The 26,271-nt window shown below is 41.6% G+C and overlaps 3 protein-coding genes across 8 annotated transcripts in view; 2 read left to right on the top strand and 1 right to left on the bottom strand.

Moving 5' to 3' along the window:
- The first annotated feature begins 1,120 nt into the window (after positions 1-1,120).
- On the top strand, positions 1,121-16,662 carry LOC117764043 (glutaminase kidney isoform, mitochondrial-like). 5 transcript variants are annotated; one of them, XM_034589459.1, is made up of 18 exons: positions 1,121-1,332; positions 2,125-2,212; positions 3,872-3,993; positions 9,316-9,445; positions 9,535-9,614; positions 9,748-9,911; positions 10,335-10,393; positions 11,986-12,018; positions 12,110-12,168; positions 12,249-12,315; positions 12,437-12,487; positions 13,624-13,800; positions 13,900-14,031; positions 14,133-14,225; positions 14,350-14,411; positions 15,101-15,177; positions 15,363-15,426; positions 15,553-16,662. In XM_034589459.1, the coding sequence occupies exons 1-18, from the start codon at positions 1,121-1,123 to the stop codon at positions 15,707-15,709; spliced, it is 1,827 nt and encodes a 608-aa protein (XP_034445350.1). In that variant the 3' UTR covers positions 15,710-16,662. The 5 variants fall into 5 exon arrangements, with proteins under 5 accessions (XP_034445350.1, XP_034445349.1, XP_034445353.1 ...); XM_034589458.1 differs by having other exon boundaries at positions 2,122-2,212; XM_034589460.1 differs by lacking the exons at positions 1,121-1,332; positions 2,125-2,212; positions 3,872-3,993 and adding exons at positions 4,952-5,273; positions 5,402-5,585.
- A 349-nt stretch (positions 16,663-17,011) lies between these two features.
- Positions 17,012-23,011, bottom strand: spryd4 (SPRY domain containing 4). The gene is given in 5 exon segments (XM_034591208.1): positions 17,012-17,989; positions 17,991-18,187; positions 19,264-19,444; positions 19,447-19,497; positions 22,505-23,011. Coding segments are annotated over 5 exon segments (1,281 nt in total). The 3' UTR covers positions 17,012-17,644.
- Positions 22,430-26,271, top strand: part of LOC117764044 (acid-sensing ion channel 1-like) — a 43,096-nt gene continuing 39,254 nt past the window's right edge. For both annotated transcript variants that reach the window (XM_034589464.1, XM_034589463.1), the window contains exon 1: positions 22,430-23,455. In XM_034589464.1, the coding sequence (XP_034445355.1) occupies positions 23,094-23,455 (362 nt within the window). In that variant the 5' untranslated portion in view covers positions 22,430-23,093. The remainder of the gene's footprint in view (positions 23,456-26,271) is intronic.

Here is a 26,271-nt window from a genome sequence, read left to right as displayed (position 1 = left end):
ACCAGGAAACCTGCTCACCCTCCTCCCACCTGCAGAAAACAACCCTCTGGAGAGGGAAGGATCTCCAACACATGACTGTGATGTGTCTGAGTAGAGGGTCCTGGAGTTAGTGCGCCACCTAGAGGATAAGGTTTCAGTGTGTTAGTGTGGGGAGCTCACCAGGGGAGGTCGCCATCTCACAACAGTACAAACAGACTCTGTAGTGACACCTGATGGGACATGAAGAAAACTCTTTAAAAACACTAACATATTAAATCTAACAAATGACAGATAAAGATCACTGAGGATTTCTGTCAGCAACAGCACAAATAATATCTTTATTTGTAGAGCACTTCTCTAAACAAATTCACAAAGTGCTTCACAAATAAAAAAAACATGAAAAAGAGCTGTTAAAAGAATAAAAACATTACAAATGTTTCAGAAATTAAGTAAATTAAGTTTAAGATGATCACCCTCTACAATAATAGGTCAAATCAGGGAATTCATTAGGCTGTGATAAAAGTTTGTTTTGAGCTTTTATTCATGGACACAACTGATCAGCCGGCTGTATTTTCTCAGGTTGGTAGTTCCAAAGCCTCAGAGTCTTTAAAGTAGACAGAACAATACATAATTAATTAAATATATATGGAAAATATAAACAAGACAAATAATTACACTTTTCCCCAGTAATTGACTAATTTCGATTGTAACAGTTAAATAAAACTGAAGGTTTGAAGGATGAAGCTTCTTTTTCCAGATTTTTATTCAGCTTTAACCTCAAACTTGGGCTCATTGAACACTACAATGTAATTTATGTCAAATCTGTGTCCTGTAGTGACATGTTTCATCCTTGCTTGTGATCCACTGCAAGTCTCCACCAATAGAGGAATATATTTCTGACAGATAACAGACGGTGAGGTCTGTTGACCCCCACCGTCTGAGCCAACGTGCTGCCTGTGTCACGGCACCGCCCCCGAGCAACAGCCTGTACTTGATCCAGTGTGTAAGACAGCAGCAGCTATTAAAGCTCAGAGGACCAAGGAGCACCGGTCACAAAAATCTCTCCAAACACAATTACAGAGGGTGGACGAGAAAAAAACAACCTCTTTGAATTATTAAACGTTAAGTCGTCCTCACCACAATGCACTGGCTGAAAAGTCTGAGAACAGCTAACCCGGGAATCTTGCAGCTGTTTAAAAATGCAGGGATCTCCGCCAGAGCTGGAGCTGACAACATTGTTTTGTCCAGGACGCAGCAACCTGTTCCTCTCCCCTGCTGGGTCGCAGCATCACCCCACACCCACAGAGCCTTTCATCAGCAGAAGGGCCCTGATGTGGATCAAGGACACTCCAAGTAGGTCACAGTAGACGGCGAACGAATAAATCAACATCAATTATCCAAAATATTTTTTCTGTTATTGCTCTGCATAATGTCTCAATAATATTGCCATAAAACAAAACTGAGAAAAGTGATGATTTATGGGGCGCATGTATTATTAAAAGGCCTCTTCTGGATGTAGGCTGAATTTATTTATTTACCAGCAAATGATTAGTCAAACATGAGGCGCTTCCTTTTCCTTTTCTCTGCTACTTACTTAATGAAATGTCTGTTTTAATGGTAAAACACATTTTTGTTATGTGAACGCTGACTGACACAACAGTAGAAAAGATGTAAATGTTGCAGCAGTGAGAAGAGCATGTCCCTACAAACAACAGTTGTAGATTCGTAACAGACACTCATGTTATGATCAGCAATGTAACAGAGGTAAATACACAGGACCCGAGCAGATGATCTACCTGCAGATGTCACTTTGTTTTCATATGTTTTGTTGACATAGAATTTATAGTGAATAATTCAAAATACAGGTTTATAGTTTGCTGGAACCAAGTTGTAACGATGTCTGAAAAAACCTCCTGTTTATAAGAACTCTGTATTTGTATTGTAACACTATGATCATGACATTGAGGTTATTGATTCTCTCACACTGACATAATTTAAAGAAGAGGTTATTAGCCCACGCTGACCTCTGCCACCATTTTTACTTCTGTTGACGCTCTTTTCCCGGTTTTGACTCAAAACACAGGAAACAGCCCAAATCTAAAGTTCACAAGGTCTTGTTTATTTCTATTTGTTTTCCTTTAGCAGAAGTAGGTTGATGTCCAGCATGGAGGACCTGCTTTTCTACACCATCACTGAAGGCAAAGAGATGATCCCCCTCCCCCAGTTTATCTCTGTGAGTCAACAGCACCTTCACACTTCCCCTGGATCGTCATACAATCTTGAAACACAACACACTCTCTCCCCTGCAGCTCTGTTGTGTTTCTGGAAAAGCAACTTAGATTTATTTTGGAAGGGAAATAGGAGCCCACAACAGAAATGCAGAGTGTAACCAGCTGGATGTAGGGTCAAGTTTAAAGTGTATCTATAGACCTTATGTAATGATGCTGTGGGTGTGACGCTGAGGATTGACGTAATCACCATTACAGGCATTGCATTTATCACACCTTAGTTTAAACTGTGTCTGGGCTTTAATTTCAATAATACAACAACTTCTTGAGATTTAAAGTGTTTCTTACTTAGTGACTAAGGTATGGAGCTCAAACACACGCACGCACACACGTTGCCAAGCCTCTGTGAACCTATGCCACAGCTATTTATAATTTTATAGTCTTACAAGGGGTCTCAGAACATCATACGTACAGTATTTCAGAAGAACAGGACACTCAGTGCTGGTTGTTAGATCTGTGATAACTAACAACCTGATGCAAACATTACTCCGTCATTTAGCTTCATGTGATGCAGCCTTTTGGACTCGTATTAAAAAAAGAAAGACGCAGATGTGGACATCTGGTGACCTGTGGTCTGTGGTTACTGATTTTCAAAAGGAGCACGCATTAGAAGGGACGTGTGTCAACACAGGTTGCTCGCTGTTACCCCACGCATGACCAGACGTGTTTGTAGAGGTGAATGGTGCAGGACATGGACGGTTAACATGTTAGTCAGTATCCCTCAGTCACAGTACCTGTATCATGAACATTACATGTAATTTCAGAATGTTGTGGAAACAAACTGATTTGCACAGGAAACTCCGGTGGCCCTGAAGGGCAAAACACAACAACAAAAGACATGGGCAGTGTCTCCATCCAATCAGCGATAGGCGAGAGAGTTGTTCTGTGTGGTTTGTTGTTGTGTTTTGCACCTCAGGGGCCACCGTAGAAAACAGCTGAAAAACATCTTCTCCATAAACACATTTCACTTCTCAGACTCATTTACTCCTTCATTCATTGAGGTACCTTTTTCCCAATTATGACCTAATGATAGTTTAGATGGAGATGCTGAGACTGGCAGGTGAGCTTAGTTAATCATTTTCAATTGTTTGGTCAAAAAACATCCTGAACAAATTTGTTTAAATCTGTGGCGGTCAAGAACAGAAAGATATCCAGTATCACAGAAAACCAATTGTTTCAGTCTCACCCAATAATTCATTATATTGACGTGTGTTTTTAAGATGCAACAATGTGTTTTGCTGACGGTCAGTTGAAGGATAAGTTTCTAAATGAAGTGTTGTGCATGAGCTCAGGCACAACTTCCTGATTTCCTGGCCCCAGGTTAAGAATCCCTCACCAACAGATGTCAAATGAGAGCCTGGGGCCTCTCTGGTCAGGAGGGTCGCGCACATGTTGTCCCCAAAATAGACGCACGTGGTTCATACTGTCACTGTCGGGCTGTCGAGTGACTAGGGGGAGCCATTCCAGTGACGAGCCATGTGGGCACGCCTGAGTCTTTGAAATCACTTAGATTTCATTTAAATTTAATATCCTGTAAATTGACTTTACACAAACACTGTGCGCGACTTTGATAACGTCTCAAACCTTGTTTCCCTCCTCTGCAGGCTTTGAGGAAAACAGGTCTGATGACCTCCGACCCTCGGCTGCGTGACTGCGTCAAACAGATGCGACAACACTCACGTGACTCCCTTGGTCCCGTCATGATGGACAAAAAGCTCTTCAGAAGGTGATTATTCTGATCATGAAGAAAAACTAGGAGATTGATTTCAGGGACAAAGTGAAATGAAGGGTCTTTCAAAACGTTATTTTGTTGTTATGAGGTTATCTGTGGTCATCGCTATTTGAGTCCAAGAGACTGGCGGTGACAGGTGCACACGTTCACATGCACCCGTGCCAACCGAAGCAGCGGAGTTTGAGGGGTCACTGGGGCTCTTGGAGAAAGGGCATCGCCCTGGTCCAGCTCCAGGCCGTGGCAATAACACGAGTTGACTCAACAGATCTGGGGGCGCCTGCTGTCCGAACAGTATAATTCCCTAAATGACAAGTGTTATCACTCAGTCATCATTTGGCCCGGAGACTTACACAGACTGCTTCTACAACTTAATTCGCCGTCTTCCACTTCTTTGCTTGTTTTCATGACATTTGTGAGGTTAAATATTCCTCAAGAGTGCTCACTATAAATACAGGACTAAATATAGAGGGGAGTATCTTCAATTTTTCTTTTTTTTTAAGGAAATGACCCATATGAATTATGCATGCTCTCACCACTCTCCTCTCCTCATGTCCCAAAACCTCACGCTAGCATCGCCTCGGATTAGTGAGGACTGCGGGCCAGATATTTTAGCTCTGTCTCGTTGTGGCAGAACATGCATTCCTTCCCCTGAGAGCGTCTGGCACTGATCAATTACAGCAATTAAAATCTATTATGAGTATTACAAACAGCTGATGGAGGTAGATGTGTGTATTTAACCTTTTAGTCACTTGAATCCAATGTTGACAGACCATTGAAGAGTTAACTATTGTTATTAAATTTATATATATATATATATGTTTAGTTTATGTAACAGGATAGAGTTTTGGTAACACAAACATTTCTGAGGCAGCACCAGTCTCAGTGGTTGCGTCAAAGAAGCTGATGATTTCTGACACATTGTTGGATTAAGCTGCTGTTTCTACAATAAATAATAATGAATGTGGCATCCCCAGGAAAATGATATATTATATATATTTTATTTATTTTATTTTGTCATTAGAAAAAAGAGCCTGGCTTCAAATGTTAATGTTTCATACGTTTCTTTGAAAATAGAACAAAAAATGTAATATTAATTGTGGCTTGTGCACCACTAAGTCGGTCCTCAGTGAACTCCCCTGTGGCAGATATCATGGCTTGCACGCATGTTATGAAGCAGCAGCTAAGAGTCTTTCTATTCTTGCTGTGGGAGTGTTCGCCCACTCGCCACTTCACTCCAGGTTCTGGGATATTTTTAGGCCGTCTGGCACACGCAGTTCAGATCCACACACAGGTTGCCAGAGATGTTCAGGTTGGGCGACCGTGAAGATTGTTCCAAAAGCTTCAGCTCGTGTCTCTTGAAAGTAGTTCATGGTGGATTTAGCTTTGGGTCATTGTCCTGTTTGTAGAACTCAGACTCTTTTCAGCTTCACTTTCCTGACTGACTGTTTGATATCAGCATCCTGGACTTTTCTTACGAGAACCCATTCCTCCGTCTATTGCTGCAACTGCTCCTGTGCCACTGGTTCTCACACGGCCTCAAGGGAAAATATTTCCACCCCCATGGTTAACAGCTGTCAAAGCAAAAGGTCACTGACTTTGTTTGTTGCCCAACTTCAGAAGTTGTACAAGTGATCATAGGCCACTGGAGGTTGTCATGGTGCCAAACCTTTTGCAATGCCAAACTTAGGCGACTATTTGATAAAATAAAAAGCCGTGTGCATTAATGTTTGAAGACATTTTTAATGCCTGTGCCTACAGGTGTTCGCCTTTTCACTTCCAAAGTCACCATGTCAAACTGTATCAAACGGGTCTCAAGACATTGATAATGTATTCATAAGATTACTGTGACTTTTCGTCAAACGCATAATAGTGGCATGGCATCAAAGTTCATCTACTCGCCGTGACACAGGAAATTGCTGTAACTTCGGTGTTCGAGGTTCAACCTCCCTCAAACTACATTTGTGTAGCAACAGCACCCCCCCCCCCCTTAAGATATTCAGATGGTTTTAAGGAATGGGCGTGGCAAAATAACTGACTAGCGCCCCCTAAAGGGCAGCCCCGGCACTACGATTGGCCGACATCTACAAAAATCGATAGGGGCATGTGTCTTTTCATGACAAACAAAAAAGTCTCTTGGATAGATATGCTAGACCAAACAGGAAGCCCGCCATTTTGACTTTAGTGGCCATTTTGGCCATTTTCCACATTTTTACTTTGACGAACTTGTCGTAGGGCTTTCATCAGATCAACTTCAACTTCTGGAAATGTAATCTCAACAAGATGGAGATATAAACTGACTCGGTATATTTGATTTCATGACACGGTGTGACCGTGGCGTGGCGTAGCATTTTGATGACACGCCATCAAAACATGAGGTTCTGTATCTCGGACATATTTGGTCCAATCGAGTCCAAACTAGACATGTAAGACAAGAATCCCGGCCTGATGACATCTACACAGAAATCATGGCTTAAAATCACAGCGCCACCTGCTGGCTACAGGAAGTGACTTGTTTTATACTTTGATGCACTGCTCCTGGCTGCTTTACAATATACAGCTCAAAAGAGCTCAGTCAAGTCATTGGACCATGGTCAGAATCGTGACATTTCCTCAAACCGTGTAAACATTGAGGTGCGGCGAAGGTTCATCCTTCGCCAAAGGAGACGATGTTGTCATAACTCCAGTGTGCATAGTCCTATCACCGCCAAACTGCTGTCTCATGATCAGAGACCAAGCCTGAACAGCTCTATGTGTCAATATTTCCTCAGTGTCATAGCGCCACCTACTGATTCGCCATGAAACAGGAGGTACTTTGTAAATCCCCTCTGCATTATCCATCTGGCTCCGAACTACTGACCTATGATCACAATCCTGACCTGAACACATCCATATATTAATATTAGTTCAGGGTCATAGCGCCACCTACTGATCAGTGTGAAAATGAAGTTGTTGTAACATTGTCCAATTGACACAAAATTGCTCACGCTACATCAGAGCCCCTACTTGAACAGATATATTAGTCTGTCGGTAATAATAGTGATGGTGCCACCTACTGGCAACAGGAAGTAAGCTTTGTTTTACAACTATCATTCGATTTACATAAAATGTTCACAGTGTGATGTGCAATTGATAGCGTGGACCGTAATGAGCAATTAGCAGGCAAGGATCGACATCGCTCGACGGACGCAGGAAGTGAAGCGTTTGTCCTTGCCGCAGTGCACAAAACACATGCAACGCGGAGACGTGCGCTTGGTCATTGATCGCTCTCTCCACTAACCGCAACAGGCTTCAAAATGCCACCGAGCACCGAACGGTGGGAGGCCCTATTGAAATTGTAAGGATTATTCTTATTTATTTTTTTGGACGGATAGACGGACGGATTTTATTTTATTTATTATTTTCCGTCCATCTGTCTGTCCGTATTTTTTTTTTGGGGACGGACAGACGTAAATGTTGCACGTTGTGGTAACGTGGATTTTGTACTTTTACCATTGTCTTCAACAGACAGCAGAAGAAGAAACTGGGACATTTTTGTACATTTGTGACTTGGTTTTGGGGAAACCTGAAATTTAACCTTATAACCTCCTCCTCCTCCTTAACATAACGATGTTCTGGAAACTTTGCAGATCACTGTTGTAATGTTGCTCTAAATGCACCGAATATCATGCATGAAACATGAGCACGACAACAACTTTGTGCATTGTGCGTTACCAAACAACACTGAAACTGGAACCTGCACAAAGAATAATAAAATAAATGTAAATTATGCTACACAAAAATATTTTTTGTTTTTATTTTTTAAGTGAGGATACATACAAGTTTGTGTGGAGGGGGAGGGGGGGGGGAGGGGGGGGAAGTGGAGGAGGGCAGTTGGGATGAGGGGATGGGAGACAGGATTAGGGGCGTGGAAGGATGGGAGAGGTGAAGGGGGTTAACAGGGTGAAGGGAGGTGAGAAGTTGTCTTTCTCTTCTCCTTCTTCGCCTCCTTCTCTCTTTGCTTTTTCTCTCTCTTCTCCTGCTCCTTCTTCTCTTTCAGCTCCTTCTTCAGTCTCTTGTCTTCCTCCTTCTGAGCTTTTCTTTCATCCTTTCTTCTTCTCCTGTCGGACAGACGGACGGACGTCTGTCTGTCCGTATTTTTATTTTTGACGGACAGACGGACAGACTTTCTTTTTTTTTTTTTTTTCGTCCGTCTGTCTGTCCGTATTTTTTATTTTTTTTTAATAGATTTATATGTCTGTATGTAATGTAAGTGTAAGCCACCTACTGGCAATCATTCGATTTACATGTAATTCTCACCGTGTGATCTGCAATTGATTGCGTGGACCGTAATGCGCAATTAGTAGACAAGGATCGACATCGCGTGACAGACGCAGGAAGTGAAGCGTTTATCCTTCCTGCAGTGTGCAAAACACATGCAACGTGGAGCCGTGTGCCCGGTCGCCGATCGCTCTCTCCACCAACCGCAACAGGTCCCGAGTTGCGTGTGCTCGGGCCCGTTCAGTGGTACAACGTAGCCCTAGTTGTAATTTATATCTGTAGATTATTCAGTCTTCACACTTCAATTGTATCTTGAATGTGGTTCTTGGCTTAAATTCATCAATTGAAAGCATTTACCAAATCATAAAATAAACATAATTTACCACTTAGCGGCATCTTTGCATGTATAAACCATAAATTCCAAAAGGGCAGTGATGGATTAGGTACAGCAGACATCCACTGTAATTGACAGCAAAGAATTTACTATGGGGTGTTTATAGAGCTGAAAAAAAACTTTCGATACCATTGACCATAGCATTTTATTGTGGAAACTGTAAAGCTATGATATTATCTTGAAGATACTGCAGGTATCAATGTGTACATATAGACAATGTTGACTCTGATTTGTTAAAGGTCACGTGTGGGGTGCCACAAAGTTCTGTGTTAGGACCCAAGTTGTTTATATTGTATATTAATGATATTCACATGGTGTCTACTTTGTTGAAATTAGTTTTATTTGCTGATGATGCAAGTTTATATTGTAAACGTTTGGTACAACTTATACATATAGTGGAAGGGAAACTGCGAATCACAAAGAAGTGGTGTGATCTAAATAAGTCATCACTAAACTTAGGTAAAACTAAATATATATTATTTATTTATCAGCAAATTAAAAGTATAGCTAAAATTCATTTTGGAAATTGAATATGTGGACCAAAATAAACAGAATTAACAAGGAATGAATTCAAACACTGATTTGCAGAATCTGTCCATAAATCATTGTATGTCTCACCTCGTGATATCAGTTCAATTACAGAAGGCCCATGTGTGTTTTTGCAGGTTTGTGGTGAACAACATCATGCTGCTCACTAAGGCCTTCAAAAAGAAGTTCATCATCCCCAACTTCCAAGAGTTCACCCAGGAGATTAATAAGCTTTATGACAGCGCACAGCGGCAGGAGGGAGGACAAGTAAGTAACACGCACGCTCAGTCAGTGCTCGCTGATTCATTGTTAAGCCCTCGCTCATTTGCATTTGACATTCATTTGGCTTTTCGCAGGTAGCTGATTACATTCCTCAGCTGGCTAAGTTCAGCGCTGATCTCTGGGGTGTGTCCCTGTGCACAATCGACGGTCAGAGGTACAGTGAACATCTCATGTTCACATCAGTGTTTCCATTCTGAAATCATTCATCCTCACAAACATCTCACTAACCTACCTCCATTTAAAAATCTTGTTTCCATGCATCTCCATCACATCCTCATGCAATGCAGACACTCGGTGGGTGACACCAAGGTTCCCTTCTGTCTGCAGTCCTGTGTGAAGCCCCTGGAGTACGCCATCGCTGTGCACGAGCTCGGGAGTGACCACGTTCATCAGTTTGTCGGCAAAGAGCCCAGTGGATTCAGGTTCAACAAACTGTCACTAAATGATGAAGGTAAGTGATAAGTGTAATTGACTCCAGTTGCCCCATCTACACGAAAACAAGCAATACAAATAAAGTGTACATAAGACAATTTCTGGTTTTGTATAAAAAAGAAAAAACTCTATGTTATGGAGAAATCTTGGAAACTGTGGTTCGTTATCTGTGATTTTAACAGTTTTGGGTTGTTGGTAAAGGTTTTGTAAGATCAAACCTTCAAAAGTTGCTTGAAAAGATAAACTTCTTGCCAAATTGTGTGCCATTTTATCACCTTCACAACCATTTGCTATTATATCCTCTGCTCTGAAGCAAACAGGAGAGATCTGCATCTCTTTAGTTTATCTGCTAATGTTACTCTACGTCTTCCTCATGAAGTCTCCATAACATCAGCTGTTTATTGCTACGATCAGTGATGACATGCAATCATTTCTTGTGCAGATAAACCACACAACCCGATGGTGAATGCTGGAGCTATCGTCATCAGCTCTTTAATGAAGGTAAAGTCTTAAGTCTTGTTGGCTCTTACTACGTGAATATATTAGAAACTTTGACAAACCTGAATTTTCCTTTGCACACAAAATATATGACGAAGTTGATCATTAATCAGTAGGAGAGCAAAAGAAAGAGTGGCATCTCAGGAGGTAACGTGTCATGGACTGTTTTTAAATCCATATTTTCACCTGCAGCTGCTGCTGCTGCTGTTAGAAAGTGGCCAATCAGATTTATACTAGGGCCCATACCCCCCTTGTCCCACCCCTGGATCCACCCCTGCCTGTAACACACATTTATCGGAAATTTGGCAGCAAACAACATAGTGAAACGTAATGATTCCACTATTTGCATTTTCTGTGTAAACACTGTGAGCAAATAGCATTTGTGGGTCAGGCCCCAGTCTGAAATAAAGGTTTGGGTCGTATGAAGACACATCTGATAAGGCTGTGATCCTTCTGGTTTAAAAAAAAGAAAAATGGTTTTGGGAGCATTGTTGATTCTGTGTTCAAGTCCAGTTAGAAGCCACAGAATGTGACTCTATTGGTTAAGTTGAAATATTCACAATTAAAAATAACATAAAACCCCATTTTTATACAGTTTATAGAATCGGTTTTGAGAACAAGTGAAGAAACTCACTCCTGAACTGTGACATCAGCCACAGCTATCGCATATGTAATCCCTCCTCCACCGGCTGGTCACTCGATGCCCACAGCAGTTGGACTATGGTCATCACCATCTGACTGACCAGTCTTATCTGTGAGCTTTGACCTTAACCTGAACTTAACTTAAGCCACGAGTTTGTGTGTCTTAGGTAGGGGGGGGGGGGGGGGGGGGGGGGGGGGGGGGTAGCTATATATGGTGGTGTGACTGAACAGACCTCTGTAGGTCAGGTTCAGCAGTGACGGAGGGAGTGTGTGTTTGGTTCCTGACATCAGGGGCGTTTGTGAACCTCTGGCCAATTACAGCCCTCAGAGTAGAAGGTGTATTAGCCACCATACCTTTTACATGATTGTAGTCAGGAGCAATGTCAGCACATTTCCTATATTTACATGTGTTCTGAGAAGTGTTGTTTCCTTAAAGATTGATATTTTACATGCAAAGGTGATAAATCTGTGTTTGCAATATTCATGCCCCAGTTAAAACAGCTGCACCTCCAAAAGTTTAAATGTCACATCTTTTATTTAAAATCAACAGATCGGGGAGAGCACAAGAGTGAAATTATCTGGAGAAACTCCTTTATTGGTCGTCCCTTCACCTCACACTAATGTTCGACATCATATTTCCCCTTTATGGGTCGATTAAATATGAATGTGACCACCGTCCCTGTTTGGTAACTCCACAGCTTGGTAATGATCCCTTACCGGTCTGTGAAATCCAAGCATGGCCATAAACAGCCCGCAGGCCACAGTGAGCCCGTTGCCACATGGAAACAGTCATAAAGGCGTCATGTACACATCACACATCGACGCCCACACGAGATCGGATCCAATACCTCAGCGTCAAAGTACTCAAACACTGCCATCTGTAGGGGCTCGCTGTCTCTTCACGTACTTACAACTGGCATAAGAGAATAACATTATCCTCCTTCTGTTTACAGCCTAATTCAAATAAAGCCGAGAGGTTCGACCATGTAAGTAAAAGCTTTTCATTTTTAACACTTGACACCACTCGTTGTTTTGAAGTCCCCACTGAATCACGTGTAAATATGATCCTTACTGTAGGTGATGGACTTCTTGAAAAGCATGGCCGGCACAGAGTATGTGGGCTTCAGCAATGCAACGTGAGTACCAGGCTTCAGGAGATGCAACCTGCTTGTCCTCATGAAATGTAGCTTTTTTCATACCTGGTATGTTCCTGCAGTTTCCAGTCAGAGAGGGAGACCGGTGACCGGAATTATGCAATCGGTTATTACCTCAAAGAGAAAAGGGTGAGGGGCTTTTTCTTTGGTTTGTATTTAATTACAATCATTTGCTCAGTGCTCAGGTTTTCAGAGAAATTGAAGAGGCTCAATCTAAACTGACTCTAATCACAAGCTCTTGTGTCTGCAGTGCTTTCCTGACAATGCAGACATGATTGCAGCCCTCGACTTCTACTTTCAGGTGAGACAACACGTTGACAGCAGGATTTCATGAAGTTATTGCATCCAGCCACAGATCATATCTCTTCTAGCTTTAACACTGAACAAATAAGATATGACATATAAATTACTGAGCTGTTATGCAGAATGTAAACAGCATCCAGCTGTGCAGTGGTCCAGCTGCTCCGTGGCTCAGTTGCAGCTCTGTCCCCATTTCAGTGTCCACTGGAAACATCACAGAAGCAGTGTTGTCTGTTCAGCTGCCACATTTTGTGTGTTTCACAGGCATGAATACACCATCACTGCTCATTTTTGAAAATATACTTTTTGGCTGTACTTGAATGTGACAAATTGCTTGTTGGGTAATGTTCTGTGTGATAACTCTATTTAAAGGTGAATCTGCAGGTCCTTCAAATCTCTTTAAAAACTGTTTATTTGGATTTATGTTTCTTAAAAAATCAGTTTGAAGGTCTTAGAATTAATTGACAAATATCTTTTTTTACTAAGGTTTCCATGATTTTAAGTCTATGCAGTAATAAAATCTCCTGAAATGTCTTGACCGCAACAGAAACCCTGAACCTTTCACAGCACATTAACCTGTATTTGTTTGACAGTATTTTAAGTGTAAAATAAGGATTTTTCTGACATGTCTGCTGATCAAAACAGTTTTTTTGAGCCATAATCAAATTTCTGTTTGCTCTGAGACTCTGGTCCATCTTGACGTCACTGCATCATATATTTTCTGACAGTCACGACTTTTGATTTTGTGACATGGTGCATTATTATCCTGCTGGAAACAGCCACTAGAAGATTGTAAACTGGGGCCAGTAAAGGGAAGCACATGGTCAGCAGCAACACTCAGAGAGGCTGTGACGTCCATACCATGATTGATCGATGTTCAGCAAAGTGTGCCAAGAAAACATTCCCCCCCCCCACATCGCCACAGCACCACAACCGTCCTTGACTGTTTACACGAGACTGGTTGGGTCCAAACTCTAAAGACAGTTGTACATGGAAATCTCTGGAGTTTGACGTAAACATTAACTGTAGCTCCTGACCCACATCTGCGTGTTTTTGTGCATCATGGCTGACAACAAAAGCAAAGTATTGCTTAAAAAAATTCAAAAAGTTTTGATTCTTTCCATTTTCCCCTTCCAGTTGTGCTCCATTGAGGTAACCTGCGAGTCAGGAAGTGTCATGGCTGCCACACTGGCCAATGGCGGTATCTGTCCAATCACAGGCGAGCGTGTGCTGAGCGCTGAAGCGGTTCGCAACACCCTGAGTCTCATGCATTCCTGTGGCATGTACGACTTCTCAGGACAGTTTGCTTTCCATGTGAGTCACTGGGGAATTCAGCGATGTGTTTAAAATAATGGTTTCCTTATATCTCCAGGTGTTAAGTCCTCACACATTCTGCTTGTTCCTCTTGTTCAGGTGGGCTTGCCGGCTAAATCCGGAGTTTCGGGTGCTGTGGTGCTGGTGGTCCCCAACGTCATGGGAATGATGTGTTGGTCCCCCCCGCTGGACCGTCTTGGGAACAGTGTTCGTGGAATTCACTTCTGTCAGGTGTGCAGCCATCATCACAGTTACACTAATGTATCTTTATCTAATTTATCTGTTTCTGCATGTTTCATATACTCAATCTCGTTCGATTTTAACTTCACCAGGAGCTGGTGTCACACTTCAACTTCCACAATTACGACAACCTGAGGCACTTCACTAAGAAGCACGACCCCAGAAGAAGATCGGATGATGATCCAGTAAGTTCGGGGCCACAAATGTAGATTCTAAGATTTCGGCTCAGAAATGTAGCTGCCTGTTTATGTAAAAACTTTAAGAATTAGTTCTCTTTCCTGCAGTAATATTTTCCTTTTGATCTGTTAGAACAAGTCGGTGGTGAAACTGATGTTTGCAGCGTACAGCGGTGACGTCACAGCTCTCAGGAGGTAAATCACAAACACTGACTTTAATTTTTGGGAAATACAAATGGCTTTATTGCCGAGAGTTAATTAAAGGACCAGTGTGTAGGATCAATGACATCATGAGGTCACCCATAAATCCTCCTTTTCCGAGTGTGTTGGAGAAGCTACGGTGGCCTTCAGGTTATGTGAAGACACAAAAAGCTCTCTTTACACCCAGTGTTTACTTTGTCCATTCTGGGCTACTGTAGAAACACGTAGGTGCAACATGGCAGGCAAGGACCCACTGCCTAAGTAGATACAGAGAACTTCTACTAAACTAATAAAACAATTACTGTTTGTTTCAATTGATTGACACTGATGATAAGATAATTATGAATAGTACATTACATTTCTGCCAATAGATTCCCCTAACGAGTGGAAACTGGGGAAAACTATCTGCTCGCTCGCACATTTAAAATCACTAATCAACACAACATTCCAACATATTATTTCTTGTTCAGTACGAAAGTCAGTGACGATCATGTCAACAAAGGCTAAAACTTCTCTCGTGTTCTTGTAGAACCTTCACGAGCTAAATGATTGCTTCAGCGTGTTTTTCGCTCATGTAATTGCACAGATACTCATCTGTTCTCAGCTCAGTTTTCCGACAGTTTGCCACCGCTCGAGTTAACCTTTCCATGCGTGTTCCCTCTGCTCCTCTGTCATCCCCCCAGGTTTGCCCTTTCAGCTGTGAACATGGAGCAGTGGGACTACGACTCTCGCACGGCGCTCCACATCGCTGCAGCTGAAGGTGACACTTTATTATTAGTTCATTCGTTCTTCGATGATCTCGGCTTAGATGTTCAAACAAGAGCAAATGAAACGTGGCATTTACATTACAATGTTCAACCGTGGTTTGGAAGTACGATCGTGGAGGTGAGAGTTGCCCGTTCCTGCTGTAATGGGAGATTACCCACTTCTTTTCTTTTCTCTCAGGTCATTTGGAAGCTATACTTTTCCTGACTGAAATATGTAAAGTCAACCCCCACATGAAAGACAGGTAGGGATTTTGAAATATAAACAAATTCACCAGATTTTCGATTTTTCAAATGGTAGTAAATGTGTCCATCTCCATAATACTAACTATAAGAAACTATTCATCTCCATATTCTATTGTGTTTATCAGATGGGGGAACATGCCCCTGGACGATGCCATGCAGTTTGGCCATGATGTGATTGTCTCAGTCTTGCAAGAGTACCAGCGTGTTTACACTGACGGAGACTCCCCATGTGAAGCAGAGGAGCAGAAGACTACACTGGATACGCTGAAGAGCATTGTTTAGACCACAAGGGATCATAAGGGTTTGTAATGCAAATCCAGTTTATTGTATTATGCACCTATGAGGAGTGAAAGAACGGGATGATAGAGGGAAGTCATGAATGAGTGTGTTTATCTCCTTTGGACTGTTAAAAAGATGCAGAATTAAATTCCTTCGTAGTTCATTGCTGCAAACTGGGGTTTTGGTCAACAATGTAAAGCAGCATACACACATGCAATGTGTTGCATAAAAGATTATATCAATTTACTCCTTGATTTGTCTCGGTGCAATATTAGCCAGAATGGCACTCATACCTCCACCAAGGCCCAACAGTTCCCTTACGAAACCACATTTAACTTCACTAGTTCCTGATTTTTATTGGGATCTGCACCAAAGGCACACACCCATAAACACCAGTCACCTACATATGCTGAATTTTTCTCTCAGAAATCAAAGAAAACATTGAATAAGGCTCCATCTCACAAAGTAAAAGTAAGTGAAAAATAATTTCTGGATCCACACCAAAGTTTTGTGGATTCCTCCCTGACCCACACAGCATCCTTAATCCAGGTTTCGTGGAAAACCGTCCTGTTATTTTTACGTAATCCTGCTAATTAACAAATGCCGATGAAAACCTTTACCTTAGCTTCTGATGTAAATATGAAATATATTTTTTGCACATTTGTGAGCTTTATTTTGCTTCATTTTTTATTTGATTGAGGGATTTCTTGCCCTGCATCTTGTGCAATACGTGTATAGATATTCCTAAAGTTTTCTTAATTCTTCTACCTCAACAGGAGGTGATTCAGTCGCATTTGTGCCTCAACACTGAAACATCAGGTTTTCAGTGTATTTGATGACAGCTTATTGAGGCTCACAGGCCAGTCTACTCAATGCTGATACCTCGTCGTGTTTGTGTCAGTTGTTTTCTTTCTATCTGGATGAATTATTCTTACAACATGATTGTGAGCTCGTTTTATTGGCTTTATGTGTCAGAAACATGTCTACGTCTCAGGCACTTGGAACAATGCATGTTTAAGTTACTCTAGCACCAGATGTATAATTAAATTACAATCTGTGCAAATGATTATTTCCAACTGGACACAGTTGTTTGAATTTATAATTTTTGAAAAAAAGCAAAATTGAAACATATGCATAACCAAGTCATGTGCTAAAAACATATTATACAGTTCAATCATCTGCAATGAGCGCATTTTATTCACCGTAACTTAACTACAGCAAAGAGATGATTCCTCATGATGACATTAGCTTTATTCTGTCGCTGTAAATATGTATTTTCCTGCTGTAAATAAAAGGGATTGTGAAAGTAGTTTCAGTGACTTTATTTTTATAAAACAATACACAGTATGAACATGAGGCTGGAAAAGCTTTTGTGCAGATTTTTTGGGGATTTGACATGGTCTGAACACAAAGCATACAAAAATGACAGCTTGGCAGTTAGTGTTCCCCAAAACAAGCACACATCCTTTTCACGTCGGTTAGTCTGAGGTAATATATGAGGTACACACAAAAACAGCTTCTGTGATATGATTGCCTGAGGCTGGATGACATGTTATATCAAGTAAAGTATGCAACAATATTGCAAAACAGAAAAATTCAGACCCCTTCACTTTTTTCTAAAAAGAAATTTCTATAAAAGCCTTTGGCTAAAATCAAATTCAGTGTATAATTTCCGAAGAAAGTATAGATTGATATGTAGTAAAATATACATATTGTATTATTTTAGCATATGGTGGAATAAAGAGGTCTTAATACTTTACGAATGCACTTTAACCTATCAAGAGGCTTAGTTATGAAAAATGGCCCAAAGCGCTGAATGATTCCCAAGGAAGATATTGCTTTCTTTCCTGCATTAAAGATTACGTTGTAATAAGTGCTGCCATTGTACTGAACCCAGCCAACTCCATAAGAATCATCGCCATCACAGGTTCTCCTGCCTCACTTCAGGCCATCAGGCTCCTCCAGGCCAGAGTGTGTGAGCAGCTCCCCGTCCCAAAGTCCGAACGCAGGGCACAGAGGAACCTTGAACTTTGCCCTGAAACTGTGAATGATCCGGGGCTTCCCGATGTCCACCAGCGCCAGGAGCCCCGCTTCGTAGTCTAGCAGGATGCCTACACGGTCCGGCTTGCCTACAATCGTCACGGGAACCATCTTATTGCTGGTCATGGCGGACCACTTGCGCTGAGTGTAGCTGAACACCCAGGAGGAGCCGTCGGTGCCCACGCAGTCGTCCCGGGACATCAACGCCTCAGCCACACCCAGACGAAACTGTTGAGACTTTTTTGACCGTCACCTCCCAGTAGTGTCGTCCGCTGCTGATCTTCTCATCGCCGAAGACGACAGCCCAGTCCCGGAAACGCTCCGGGTTGTCCGGCACTTTGGTGGGGTCCAGGCCCAGGATGCGGTAGATGATGCCAGTGTCTTTCTTGAAGAGGTCCAGACTGCTGTGGGCTGTTCGCTCATCAAGCTTGAACTGCAGATCTACAGAGAATGAACCACAAAAAGAGGAATATCTGATTACTTTGATTTAATGAGTTAAAATTTTAATAATGGAGCCTTATTGGAGTCATCAAGTGGATCCCAAACTAAGAAATGTTGAATTAACCCTGGTCTCAGATTAAATTAAACACTGTATCACTTCTTAGTCGTCACTTCCACATGTGCTGTTCCTGCTAAATTCTCTCCTCTGAAAAACATCTGTGAATCCACAGTCACTCAGGCAGGATTATGGTTTTCTCAGAAACCTAAAGACGCCTGTTACAAGATGGAAAGACTTTGGACAGGGAAGAAAATAGACATCAGTCCATCCTAAGATTTGAAGAAGCATATCCTCCTCTTGAGTTCATAGTGTTCAAAAGTTTAACTTCAGCTTTTCATTTCCACAACACAACAAATGGTGAATTTTGAAAGTGTGAAACTGAGGCAACATTTTACAGATGTACATTCAACTACTTACATTTAAAATCCTATGGTTCCTGATCGTCACAGAATTGTTCAAGTAAGTTTTTTGACTTTCCTTTAATCTTAACATTTTGTGTTAAGTATTACAGCTTCAAGCCTTGATCAGTTATTCAAATTAAATATTTTTTACAGCAAAACTTATTTTATTAACTTATGTGACATTAACTAAAGCTGTAATAAAAGTACATTAGTTCTCAGAAATATTGTACAGTACAAGCATAAAGTGGCATCAAATGGACTCATGTACAAGTACTTTGTTTACTTAGTAAAGACAGTACTGGAGTAAATGTTTTGTCTGTTTAAACTTTCTAAGAAGTTTCTCAACCAGAGGAAACTTGTTAAGTTTTTGTTTTATTCTGCAGAAATAAAGAAAAGCTAAAGCTCACAAAGTAAATATATACCTCCACTGTCAGAACAGACTTTATTGTTGTGGCAGGAGAGGCGGGTTTAAACGGGGGGACGCCTATAAATAAACCAAACACCCATCACCTGCTGTGACACTGACCTCTGGGCTGCAGCCTCTCCAGCTAACAGCCTCAACAGCTAACCAGCTAACAGCTAACGCCCCCTGTTTGTTTTCACACATTAACATGAACTCACTGCTGCGGTGGAGGTGGAGACGAAGCACCTCCTCTCCGGCAGACTGACAGACCTCCCGGCCGGCAGGGAGGAGGACGGTGCGTCCTACAGGAGACACAGACGAGCTGCTCTGCAAGACGCCGCCATGTTTTCACTGCTGCTGATGCTCACATGGGTCACTTCCTTCTTCTGCTCATAGAAAGATGTAGCTGCAGCGCCCTCTGTTGCCCCCCGCAGGCCTGGAAGGGAAACGCAGCGCATCAGCACCACGGACAGCAGTCACTATAATAGTCAGTATTTAAAGAACACACACACACACACACACACACACACACACACACACACACACACACACACACACACACACAACACACACACACACACACACACACGACGTTAGACTTTTGGACATTTTTTTTATGAATGACTTTTCATTTGTGTCTTCAAATCTTTGAAATTTAGATATTTGGTTTGTAATCTTGTGTTTGGATTTGTTAGTTCCTGTTTTACTTCGAAGCTTCTTTCCTGGCGTGTCTCTCACTTTCTTTACTTCCTGTCTCTGTGTGGGTTTTCCTGTTCCTGTGATTGTCTGCACCTGTTCTAATGGATCCCACCTGAGTTTAGTCTTTCCTGTTTCCTTTGAGAACATTTTCCTCATGTGTTAGTTTTGCTGGTTTCTTTACAAGTTGGATTTGTTACAGTTTGAGATCTGCTCTCTGTCGTTTCTCAGTTTGGTCCTTTGCCTTTTTTTTGACGTTTAGTTGATCTGCCGGCCACATGTCCACTGAACTATAAGTCTGTTGTTTTATTTGTTTGATTAAATCCACCATCTATACCTGCTGATCTGATTGTTCTGCTTCTTGGTTGTACCAAAAAAAACAGCATGACAAGACACGTACAAGTAGAAAATTAGACATTATTCAGTGGACCTGCAGTGTGCAAATGAACAATAATCAAATAATCAGCTGCATATGAATAATATCAGCATACCTGAGTGATTACATGATTGCGAGATGGAGTGTTCAGTGCTTGTGTGTGTGTGTGTGTGTTTAGAGTTTGTGCGGTTCAGCAGTGTTCAACAGCTCTACAGCTTTGGATAAGAAGCTGTTTTTTCAGTCATGTGTGGTGGACATTTTAAATGTCATGGATGTAAAGTGGCTAAACTGGTGGACTTTAAAACATCAGCCCATATCGGGAATTTTTGTTTCTGTAATATCAACAGTTTCAACCCCAGCCCCTGTTCTGTGCAAACTATTACTTTGTATTACTTTTGCATCCCTTTGCATTTGTTTGCATCTCCCATCGATAGTTGTGTGTCTTTGTAGTCACTTTGGATCTATCTGTGGTCATTTACATCAGGTAATGGTCATTTTGACTTTGTGGTCATTTGAATCTCTTCATAGGCAGTTTGCTTTTCTGTTTGTAGACATTTTAGTGTCATTTGTTCTCATTTTCAGTTGCTTTGTGGCCATGTTGTGTCTTTAGGGCCATTTGTTTTGCATCTCTGTGTAGGTATGTGTGTTTGTGGTCATTTTGTGTCTCTTAATGGCCATTTTGTATCTTTGTGTCTTACGAGTCTCTTCAGGCAGTTCACATCTCTTTGTGATCATTTTAGTATCTGTTGTCGTCGCTTTGAGTCGCTTTTATGAGCCTTTTGTGTGTCTCAGTGGTGATTGTTTCCCTTGTGTAATCCTTAGATTTTTTGTGAGCAGTTTGCATCTCTTGATAGTTGTGTATATATATATATATATATATATATATATATATAAACCACACAACTTTGCTTTCAAACATTCAAATTGTACAGCTTGTGCACACACATCTGCATTAGTTAGAGCTTTGTGTTGGATGTGGGAGGAAAGAAAACAGCCTCTGGGTACAGTGCGAATGTACGAGGACTTTTAATGTCAGCGATTAGTTTTTTTTTCTTCGTGTTGATTCATACAAGGTGGGTAATGAATCTTTTATGACAAGTAATAAATATTTTGTCATATTAACAAAGCTTGATTCAGCCTTGTTGCGCTGCCAGATCCATTTTTCATGCCAGTATCCAGCTGGGGACTAAATGTCATTGTTTATCATGGTCCAATCTAAACATGGCAAAGACAGTATCATCAATAATATTCTTTTTTTTCTCTGCCTGATAATGACTTTGTTTTGAAAAGTTGCAGTTGAGACACCTTCACCTCTGCTCACAAGATATTCAGGCTTCATAACTCAAGTTTATAGGCAAAGTCGGTTTTAAGTTTGGACGAGCGAAACATTGTTTGCACATTACCGCTCTGTAATGACGAATACAAATCCATAACTGTGCTCCTTAGTAATGATAGAAAACAACTTGTTATATATTTCCAGCTTCTTAAATGATTTTCTGTATACTATAACAAATATGAAACTGATTATTTGGGCTTGTTATTCGGACCTTGATACTGTGGCTCCACACCACAATCAACACTGCACAGACTCAAAAGCACAAGATGGCAGCACCTGATATTATAGCTTCATTTTGTATGAGAAGAAGTGAATACACGCCTTTCATCTTTATACAAAGACCATGGCAGGAAAAAGCCCGGAAATCATTATAAGAGCATTGTAATGGTGGCTGTTGTATGTCCACTAGGTATTTATTATATATACTCTCGGCCTCATGTGTGACCCCTGACTTTATGTAGGTGATGTCCAGTTTAATGTCTTGTGCAGTTTTCTGCCTCTTGATATCGTCTATTTAGATTAGTGCTGGGTAGTAATACGGCCAAAAATCATATCCAGATAAAAAATGAATTATTCAGTCTATAATCATCGTGGTAAATTTCACTCAACTCTTCTTCATGAGCAGAGAATGAGAAATACTTGACAATAAACTCAATATTTAGCCGATCTGAGGTAGATCGATATGTTTTACAAGTCCTCACTGTAATGCATAAGCAATATATCGATAAATAGGTTATATTGAACTTTTGTGATATTGCTATTGAGGAAAATTGTATTGCAATAATTACTTAAATTGTTTCAATGCTCAAAGGTTTACTCTGAGTTTATGTGCAGTTGTGTTTTTCTTTTTTAATAACAGATGTTAGCTGTAGTTATTTTGTCCTCTATCCAGGTAATAGAACTCACAGTTGATGAACAGCAGCAGCTTCCACTCTCTCTCTCTCCCCTAGTCCACTGCACACACACACACACACACACACACACACACACACACACACAGAGGAGCTCACGACTCAGCACCGACCAGGATAAAACCACCAGTCTGACTCTCACACACGCTGCTCTGAGCTGAGGAGGACCAGTGAGTGACAGAGACGTGGTGTGCGTGCGGTGGAGCTGCAGATGAACTCCTGATAAACGAGCGCAAGTGTCAGAAGGATTTCTCCTCCTCTCCTCTCCTCCTCTTGTTGGCGTGCAGGCAGGGATGATGCTGGCTCCTCGGGACTTCAGCCCGACCAGCGGATTCTCAGTCCGCTGAAACACTCCCTTCTTCTTCTTGCTTGTTTTGCTTTGACTGCAAACCTGCACAGCATCTCTCTGCAGCGCAGTGGGGATGGACCTCGGTTTGGACGACTTAACGCAGGAAGAGTCCTCCAGCTCGTGCATGCATGCATTGGTGAAATGTGCCACTTTCGCTCGCAATTCCCACTCGTCTGACTTTTTGGAAGAGCGACGGATGCCGGACATGTTTCTCTCGCAGTGTGCATGAGAGATGGCGACGAAACCGCACCAAGTCCAACCCTGGCTGTCTGCGCACCTGTCCGGCTGGATCATGGCACTTTACGCCACAGGTGAATGAATCTCTCTGAGCAGTGAGTGTTTTTCAGCCTGTTTTCGAGCGTGTTGCACAGAGACGATGGATCTCAAAGTAGAAACCGAGGAGCTGGACTCGAGTCGACCTCCACCCATTGAAGTTTTTGCGCACAGCTCGACCCTGCACGGGATCTCCCACATCTTCACGTACGAGCGCTTCTGCATCAAACGCTGCCTGTGGCTCGTCTTCTTCCTGGGCTCCCTCACCTTCCTGCTGTACGTGTGCGTGGACCGGATCCACTTCTACCTGGAGTACCCGCATGTCACCAAGCTGGACGAGGTCGCGACCCCGATCATGACGTTCCCCTCGGTCACTTTCTGCAACCTGAACGCGTTCCGCTTCAGCCGCGTCATGCGCAATGACCTGTACCACGCAGGGGAGCTGCTGGCCCTGCTCAACCAGAGGTACCGGACTTTACTTCACATGTTGTTGTGCATGTGACTTTTATTTATCTTCTATCATTTAGCAACTGCATCTTATTTTTCCGTTTTAATATCCAAGCAACCCTTCACTGCAACTCTCCATCTTGTCTTTTTACAACCTGTCACTGTAAACCCATGAAAGTTAACAATACACCACACTTGAGTATTTCAATTTGCTGCCATCTTATAGGTTACTATACTCCACTGTATTACACAGGGAAATACTTTTGACTTTATTTGACAATTACAGTTATTTGGAGCTTTGGAGGTTTAAGATTTTAGATTCAAAACCTCCAATTATGATCATGGTATATGCATAATAGGTCAAATTGGCTCCACCTTTTAATATTGAACCAAACCTTCACTGAAATTCTTCATCTTGTCTTTTTACAAACTGTCGTTGTAAACCTATGAAAGTTACAGTACTAAGTGGTGAAATGTAGAACTACATTTGTCTTTATGTGACAGTTAAAAGTTATTAGGAGCTTTGGAGATTTAAGATCTTAGATCCGAAACCTACAATTATGTTATAAAGTATTATATTGGTATAGATACAAATTTGAGCAGTTAATAAAATTGGCTCCAGCTTTTTAATATCGAACTAAACCATCACTGAAACTCTCATTGTAAATCCATGAAAGTTAAATATTACACTTGTTAGTGGTGGAATGAATAAGATTTAGATTTAAGATACAAAACCTACAATGATCTTGTAAATTTATATATAGAGTATAGATTAAATCATGTATATATAAACCAACAATCTAATGATTATTATAGGTTATATTATAGATTGAAATGAAATTGAATCCACTTTGACCTACAACGGTAAAATGCTGCTCAAACATTAATGCATCATTAATAATAATAATACTAAAACACTCTCAAGGGGCCAGTTTTCTGGATTTTGACAACTTGCATTTCATACATTTGAGTAACACTTTGAATGCAGGACTTTTACTTTTTCGGGGAGAACTTTTTACAGTGTATATTTTAATAAGAGAAGGATCTGATGATTGTGTGTCGCTCCTCCTACGAGCTCTGATTCAGTCCGGTGCTTGGAGAGCAGGCTTGAATCAACGGAGGCATCACAATCAGAGAAATCCAGCTGCCTTGCCCGTGCAGCTGAAGGCTCTGGATCCTGGAGCAGGCAAACAGCATGTACTGTATCAGTCTGTAACCTGTATGCACATGCAGGGAGGGAAGGATGGAGTCTGGGAGTTTTTTTCATTTGCACACTTAAACCCTAACGTCTCTGAAGAAATTCCTCCTGCATATTAAATCCACTTGTTTCTTTTGTGTGAAAGATTGTGCTACAGTTGTCAAATTAAAGAGGAAACGGACGTAGAGAGAGAAGAGACTGTGAATAACATTGGGTTTGAAAGCTGTTTAATAGACATGTTGTTTTCCCTGTGGTGTCATAATGTGCAAATGTCAACAGAGGCGCTGCAATAATGAAATAATCAGCAAGTTGGTGTCAGTCAACGCTGTGTGTGTGTGTGTGTGTGTGTGTGTGTGTGTGTGTGTGTGTGTGTGTGTGTGTGTGTGTGTGTGTGTGTGTGTGTGTGTGTGTGTGTGTGTGTGTGTGTGAGAGAGAGAGAGATCTGGGTGATCAGAAACATTAAAAAGTAAAGGCTCAGATGATGTGAGCCTCTGACAGGCTGTCAGTTGAGTAAATCGAGGACAGGACTCGGCACACGGAGCTAAAAGCCCTCTGGTGGTTTTACTTTTATGTGGCTATACAGCCAACTTCGTCCCTAAATCTTTAATGAAGATCCCAGACTCTACACTAAAATTAGATTTTTTTTCTCTCCCTGTGACTGATAATCAACACTTGCCATCTGGATTTTTGTCATGAACACATTTACTACTCTCATATTTCCAGGCTCACAAGGGTGATTTTTCAAAGTTGGAGATCGGAAACATAATGAAAACTGATTTTTTTCCTTCTAAGTTACCTTCCCCGTGTGCTCATCTCCGCTCTGACACTCTGAAGTAGGTCTGGTGCTCATTATCCCGCCTCCCTTGGCTAGGTAGAGAGGCGATGAAACGGCACTCTTGGCTGTTATAGACCCAGCCTGAAATGAAAGCGCTTGTGGCATGAAATCCATTTAAGACCATTCTCCGCCCACTATCTCATGTTTGGAGTCACTGGTCTGGGAAATGTCTTGTGGCATGATATTTAAGCTGCGCACATGCTGAAATGTCAGCGTTGATTCCGTCAGCTCATGCGTTTGGGACTTTATCTCATAAGTGCCTTCTGGGCCGGGTTTGTTCACTACGCTAACTGTGGGGAGCAAAATGCCCCTCCTCAATTAAGTTCCTTTTCAGTCAAACAAGAACCTCCCATCATTCTCTGCCACAGTGGAGCTCACCCTAAACTTAATGTCAGGAAAAATCCATGAGCTCATTTTTAGGGTCAGGGTGGAGGATTTCATCCGGGCTCCTTAATGATCCTGTCCCCTCACGAGAATGAAAACCATTACTGCACCTTGTTTCATAAGAAATGTAATAGTGTAAAGTGTCACTGTATGATGCTGTAATTATGTCGTACATCACCCGCACTTGTTTGAACAATGTAAACTGCTGAATCTCATCTCTATTCATGTCATGCAACGTACACATGTGGTGTATTTAGCATCGTGTTCTATAAGGGACCATATTGATGTAGCTTCAGTTATATGAGTAATTTCCAAAAAGTTCATCATATGAGGCAGTGGTAAGGGGGGGGGGGAAGTCCAAGCAATCTGCTCTTTGGTGAGTCCATTAAAATGGTGACACTTTTAATAATGGCACAG

The sequence above is a fragment of the Hippoglossus hippoglossus genome, chromosome 7 (assembly GCF_009819705.1).
Source record: "Hippoglossus hippoglossus isolate fHipHip1 chromosome 7, fHipHip1.pri, whole genome shotgun sequence".
Lineage (NCBI taxonomy): Eukaryota > Metazoa > Chordata > Actinopteri > Pleuronectiformes > Pleuronectidae > Hippoglossus > Hippoglossus hippoglossus.
The sequence above is the reverse complement of the archived record's forward strand: the minus strand, read 5'-3'. Positions and strand labels throughout refer to the sequence as shown.